Raw genomic sequence first — 7303 nt, 5'->3', positions numbered from 1 at the left:
AATGAGAACCTGACTTTTTTCCACACTTCACAATCCTGTATGTTTAAAAAAATCTGCCCATCTCTCCCCAGAAAATCATCAAGTTTCATCATCTTATCAACAGGAGAGAACGAGATCCAAACAGATCTCTTGCTGAACGAACGCCATTATAGCATCAGGGACCCAGGTTTCAATCTGGCGTTGTCTGTAAGGAGTTTGTATGTTCTCCCCGTGTCTACATGGGCTTTCCCCTGGTGCTCTGGTTTCCTCCCATGTTCCAAAAAATATATGATGTTTATTGGATAATTGGTGAATTTGGGCAGCAGGTGCTCATGGGCCAGAAGGGCCTGTTACCATGCTGAAAGTCTAATTAATAAAAATTAATTAATTGTTCTAACCTTGTTCGATCTTCTGCCATTGATTTTAGTCCTGTGGCTGCTCGTAATCAACTTGCTAATGGGATTAATTTTTCTTGTGAAACCTTTTGTCATCACATTAATTAAGCCAGGACTGGAGAATATGCCTTGTGTTCTTCTCATTTCCTCATAACACAGTCCACACCATAGGCCCCTGCTGAGGCCTGAACCTTGGAGCTCAGGTTTGCCCAGGATTTTTCCACTGAAGACAAACCAGTGATTCCAAAAGTTCTGGCTTTTATTTTCTTTGCCAGTATTTATGAACCCAACTAAGTTGTATAAATTTTAACTACCTTGGCCCACTACCCTATTAATAATTTGTGAAAATAAATTATTCATAATGGCCTCATGTATAATTATACTCATTTTTGCATAATATCACTTCCTGCCTGTTTACCAAGCTACACAAAATTAATGTTGTTTGTTGAAAATTAACATTGTACTTTAAGCCTCTTGTTCCCTTTTGCAGTCGGTTTCACATCCAAGAAAGAAGGCATCATGTTCCTGACTGAAGTGGTTCTGGGGAAGGAGCATTCTATTTTCAAGGATAATTGTCAACTAAAAGCCCCTCCCAAAGGTTTTGATAGTGTCGTTGCCCGTGGCTTCACTGAACCAGGTAACAACGGGCGTTGCATCCCTTCAATGTCTGATCACATGTAGGTGTGAACACGTGCACACACACACGAAAGTGCACCTCCATCTCGAGGGTTGCCACTGATTGATCACCTCAGGGCTCTACTCTTTTGTCCGTGTTTGGGACAAACTGTGATGAGGTCTGGAGCCTGATGGAACCCAAAAGGGGGATCAATGAGCAGGTTACTGCAAGGGTCCTTGGAAGCACTGCTGAAAACACTTTCTCTCATGTTGTTGATGTGTCATCGCTGAATCATTCTGTCAGGATGTATCCCTGTGTGGGATGGGAACCACTCCACCCCAGACCACAAGAAAGCACAGAGAGTTGTGAATGCAGCTTGGCTACCACACCTGTCCCTCCTCCCACTACCTCTGGCTTCATTACATTCATCTACACTTCCCACTGCCTCAGAAAAGCAGCTAATATATTCACAGGCTTGTCTCTCCCTGGCCACACATTCCTCATTTTCTGTCATCGATTCACGTGTCAGAGATCATGCACCATCAGGTTCAAGGACAGTTTCTTTCTTGCTATTATCAGGCTCCTGAACGATCCTCACACTAGTGAAATCATGTTGCCTTTGCTCTCTACTAACTGATCCCTCTTTGTATCTCTACATTCTCTACTGCTTTTTACTTGCTGTACCATGAATGGGTTGACTAGCCGGACTGCTCACAAAACATCCTCTAGAACAAGAGCTGGAATGTTGTCAGGCCTCTGTACCTTGGGATGGGGTAGCGAGATTGTGCTCCCTGTTCACCATCTTCTCGAGCAGAGATTTAATCAGCCAAATAGTTTGGAGTGGAAGGAGGAAACAATGGGACATAATCATCAGTAATTGCACACACTGATCCAGCTAATTGAGGTCCTGCTTTTCGGCTCCAAAGAACTGGGTTCAGTCCTGACTTTGGGTGTTGTTTGAGTATTTGTATGTTTTCTCACTTTGACTGTATAAGTATAGTGCTCTGGTTTCCTCCCACATCCCAAAGACATGTGGGTTGGTAGGTTAAATAGGCCATTGAAAATTGTCCCAAGTGTGTACTAAGTGGTGAAATCTGGCTGATGTAAATATGGGGAGATTCGTGGAATCAGTGTAGGTTTAGTGTAAATGTGTGGTTGATGTTCAGCATGGATTTGTAGAATCAGACTTTGTGGAAACAAGCCCTTCAGCTGGTTCAACCTGCCTACATTTGGCCAATCTCCCTCTAAACTCGTCCTACCCATGCATCTGTCCAATGTTTTCTTTTTAAAATATTTTTAAATAAAGAACTTGTACAAATCAAAACAAAATAAATACAATAAATTGATATAAACAGTTATACAGAATAGATAAGGCATTCCGTATAACACTAACATACATAAATTGTAAATCATATCCATAATTCTTTTAATTATAAAATATTTTAAATCTTATTTAAAGCATTAACAATTGAACATCTCAATTATACAATATTCCAATTATATCTAAGAAATTTTCTCAAAATATGATCTAAATTCAACACTCCAAATCACATTCTTAATAATGTATCAAAACATAATAGCCAAAAAAAATATCTGGGGGGAAAAAAGAAAAAAAAATGTTTTCTTAAACGTTGTAATAGTCCCTGCCTCAACCACCTCCTCAGGCAGCCTATTTCATACACCCATTGCCTTCTGTAAAAAAAAAGTTAACCCTCGGTTCCTGTTAAATCTGTTCCCTCTCACCTTAAACCTACTGTATATGTCGGCATATAAGACCACTCATGTACAAGATGAACCCACCCCCAAAATTTCCACTGAAAATGTAGGTTTTGAGCCGTACTCACTGTATAAGACTACCCCGAATGGCACTTACCACGGTGGAGTGATGTTGTCACAAAATTTTAAAAGGAAATTACCCAGTAAAGGTTTAAATTTTATTAGCTTATTTTAAAATAAACCACTATCGTCTCCTTTAACAGGCCGTTTAAAGCCTGTTCAGAGCCGACGAAAGTCGGATCAAGCAGATGGACTCTGCGGGGAGAGCTGAGACTTTGCTGTTAATGTTTAGAATTTATACTGGTTTTGGAGAAAACTTTTTAAGATTCAAATACTGTCTTATATGGTATACCGATATATATGGTATTTTACTGATTTCCACAACTTTGGGGAAAATACGTTTATCCAATCTATTCCTCTCATGATTTTGTACACCTTTATGAGATCTCCACACCCTCCTGTGCTCCAAGGAATAAGGCCCCACCCTTCTTATCCTCGCCCTATTGCTCTGGTCCCCAAGTTCTGGCAACATTCTTTAAAATTTCTGCACCATCTCCAGCTTGATAACATCTTTCCTGTGGCACAATGACCAAAACTGAACACAATCCTCCAAGTAGAGCCTCACCAAAGAATTTTGCAACTACAACAAGATGTTCTGAACTCAATACTGTACTCTGAATGCCAATGTGCCAAAAGCCTTTTTGACCATCTCTCTACCTGTGATGCCATTTTAAAGATGATATATACCAAAATCCTTTGCTCTCCAACACTCCTTAGATCCCTACCATTCACTGTGCATGACCTACCCACATAAGACTTTCCGAAATATAGCATCTCATATTGCTCTGCATTAAATTCCATCTGCTCACTGTCCAACCAACCCTGTCCATCGGGCACACTTTTCTAAGGTTCAGTTAGCTAAATTTTATCCTAACATCTCCTCCAAATGTGATAAATACATAACTGAGGAAGGTACTTTGTATCATTTGTTTTGGCTATGTCCTTCTCTTTAATTTGGCAAGAGGTATTTGGCACCTTATCATTAGTTTTAATATTAACTTGACTTCTAGCCCTTTCATTGCTATTTTTGGAGTGAGTGGAATTTAATATTGACTTTTTCCCACTCATACTCATTGGTTGTCAGATGTGATGATATGTCTGCTTAGAAAAAAAAATTAGGTGTTCCTCTACTGCAATGAATCTTAACTTTCTCTTTGGGGTCTTTCTCAATTGCTTTCAAAACATGTAGATTAATTATTTTTGCTTTTTTTTCATGACCCCACCTATTAGTAGTGGACTCCTTAACTTGGCCACCCCTCATTAGGGTGGGGTTTGATTCTTAGTTTAGAAATATATGGGTTATTTTCTTTTTTTTCTCCCCCAATTAATAATATAGGTTACTTGTTCATTATTGTTTGATAACATAACATAACAATTACAGCACGGAAACAGGCCATTAGGCCCTTCTAGTCCGCACCGAACCAAACACCCCTTTCTAGTCCCACCTCCCTGCACAATGCCCATAACCCTCCATCTTCTTCTCATCCATATACCTGTCCAACCTTTTCTTAAATAATACAATTGACTCCACCGCCACTATTTCTCCCGGAAGCTCATTCCACATGGCTACCACTCTCTGAGTAAAGAAGTTCCCCCTCATGTTACCTCTAAACCTCTGCCCCTTAATTCTTAACTCATGTCCTCTTGTTTTAATCTTTCCTCCTCTTAACGGAAATAGTCTATCCACATCCACTCTGTCTATCCCTTTCATAATCTTAAATACTTCTATCAAATCCCCTCTCAACCTTCTACGCTCCAAAGAATAAAGACCTAATCTGTCCAATCTCTCCCTATACTCTAGATGCTTAAACCCAGGTAACATTCTGGTAAACCTTCTCTGCACTCTCTCTACTCTGTTTATATCCTTCCTATAATTAGGCGACCAGAACTGCACACAGAACTCCAAATTAGGCCGCACCAACGTCTTATACAAACTCAACATCACCTCCCAACTCCTATATTCCATGCAATGATTGATAAAGGCCAGCATACTAAAAGCCTTCTTCACCACACCCTATTCACGTGAGTTTCTACCTTCAGGGAATGATGTACCGTTACTCCTAAATCTTTCTGCTCTTCTGTATTCATCAATGCTCTCCCATTTACCACATATGTCCTATTCTGATTCTTCTTACCAAAATGAAGCACCTCACACTTATCAGCTTTAAATTCCATCTGCCATTTTTCAGTCCACTTTTCTAAGCAGCTCAAATCCCTCTGCAATCCTTGAAAACCTTCTTCATTATCCACTATTCCACCTATCTTAGTATCGTCTGCATATTTACTAATCCAATTCACCACCCCATCATCTAGATCATTAATGTATATAACAGACAACAATGGGCCCAATACAGATCCATGAGGCACACCACTGGTCACCGGCCTCCAACCTGACAGACAATTATCCACTACCACTCTCTGGCCTCTCCCTTTCAGCCAATGTTCAATCCATTTGACTATCTCAAAATTTATACCTAAAGACTGCACCTTCCTAACTAACCTTCCATGTGGTACCTTATCGAAGGCCTTACTGAAGTCCATATAGACAACATCCACTGCGCTACCCTCATCCACATTCCTAGTCACCTCTTCAAAAAATTCAATCAGATTGGTCAAACATGACCTTCCTCCCACAAATCCATGTTGAGTGCTCCTGATCAGACCCTGTCTATCCAGATGTTTATAAGTACTATCTCTAAGAATTTTCTCCATTAATTTACCTACCACAGACGTCAAACTTACAGGCCGATAGTTGCCAGGCTTCCTCCTTGAACCCTTTTTAAATAACGGAACCACATGCGCAATGCGCCAATCCTCCAGCACTATCCCCATATCTAATGACATTTGGAAAATTACCACCAGAGCCTCTCCTTCACTTCTCTCAATGTCCTGGGGAAGATCCCGTCTGGTCCCGGAGACTTATCCACCTTTATATTCTTCAAAAGCCCTAAAACTACACCTTTTGTAATCTCTATATTCCCCATATTTACCCAATTTGCTTTTTTTATCTCACATCTCCCAATATCCTTCTCCTTAGTGAATACCGAAGAAAAGAAACTGTTCAATATCTCCCCCATTTCTCTAGGCTCCACACACAGTTTTCCGCTCTGATTTTCTAAGGGACCAATTTTGTCTCTAGCTTTCCTTTTACCATTAACATATTTGTAGAACTCTTTTGGATTAGTTTTCACCCTGCTTGTCATAGTTTCTTCGTACCTTCTTTTAGCTTTCCTAATTCCTCTCTTAAGATTCCTCTTACATTCAATGTATCTTTCAAACATCTCCTTAACTCCATGCTTCTTATATCTAATGTACGCTTCCCTTTTTCTTCGAACCAAGTTTCCAATATTCCTTGAAAACCACGGCTCTCTCCAACCTTTTGCCCCTCCTTTTAACCTAACAGGAACATAAAGCTTCTGCACTCTCAAAATCTGATCTTTAAAAGACTTCCATCTCTCTACTACATCCTGCCCATAAAACAAATTGTCCCAATCCACACCCTGCAAGTCCTTTCGCATCTCCTCAAATCTAGCTTTTCCCCAATCAAAAACCTCAACCCTTGGCCCTGACTTCTCTCTTTCCATAATGACATTGAAGCTGATGGCATTATGATCACTGGACCCGAAGTGCTCGCCAACACTAACCTCCGTCACTTGACCCATCCCATTTGCCAACAGTAGATCTAACACTGCTCCTTCTCTGGTCGGCACCTCTACATATTGTTGTAAAAAACTATCTTGCACACATTTCACAAACTCTAACCCATCCAGTCCTTTCACAGAATATGTTTCCCAATCTATATGTGGAAAATTAAAATCTCCCATAATTACAACCCTGTGCTTATCACAAATATCTACTATCTCCCTACAGATTTGCTTCTCTAGGTCTCGTTCCCCTCCGGGTGGTCTATAATACACCCCTACAAGTGTAACCACTCCTTTCCTACTCCTCAGTTCCACCCAAATAGCTTCCGTGGATGTGCCCTCTAATCTATCCTTCCTAGGCACCGCTGTAATATTTTCCCTGACAAGCAATGCAACCCCACCTCCTCTTGCCCCTCCGACTCTATCACACCTAAAACAACGAAACACAGGGATATTCAGTTGCCAATCACATCCCTCCTGCAACCATGTCTCACTAATCGCTACCACATCATACTTCCAAGTATCAATCCACACCTTCAGCTCATTCACCTTTTTTACAATACTCCTGGCATTAAAATATATGAATTTCAGAGATTTCCCAATTTTTAATCCCTGTTTTCCCTCATCTTTAATAACAACATTATTTACTTTTCCTGCCAATTGCCCTTCATCTTCTTCCAGAGCATTTCCCTTCTCTATCACCTGCCCATCCATATTCAAATACTAACTACAAACTTTCTTTGTTTGCATTCTAACCTTCTTACTGCTCTGTACTATTTTGTTCCCTCCCCCCAACCATTCTAGTTTAAAGGATCCTGAGTAGCCCTAGCAAA

The 7303-nt window shown here is 40.4% G+C and overlaps 1 protein-coding gene across 9 annotated transcripts in view; it reads left to right on the top strand.

The window, feature by feature from the left end:
- Positions 1-7303, top strand: part of parp3 (poly (ADP-ribose) polymerase family, member 3) — a 158145-nt gene that overhangs the window by 33404 nt on the left and 117438 nt on the right. For all 9 annotated transcript variants that reach the window (XR_011357340.1, XM_069936855.1, XM_069936856.1 and 6 more), the window contains one exon: positions 865-1011. Coding sequence is in view for 8 of the 9 variants with exons in the window: in XM_069936855.1 (XP_069792956.1) it covers positions 865-1011 (147 nt within the window). In the remaining variant the exon portion in view is untranslated. The remainder of the gene's footprint in view (positions 1-864; positions 1012-7303) is intronic.

The sequence above is a fragment of the Narcine bancroftii genome, chromosome 5, assembly GCF_036971445.1.
Source record: "Narcine bancroftii isolate sNarBan1 chromosome 5, sNarBan1.hap1, whole genome shotgun sequence".
Lineage (NCBI taxonomy): Eukaryota > Metazoa > Chordata > Chondrichthyes > Torpediniformes > Narcinidae > Narcine > Narcine bancroftii.
The sequence above is the reverse complement of the archived record's forward strand: the minus strand, read 5'-3'. Positions and strand labels throughout refer to the sequence as shown.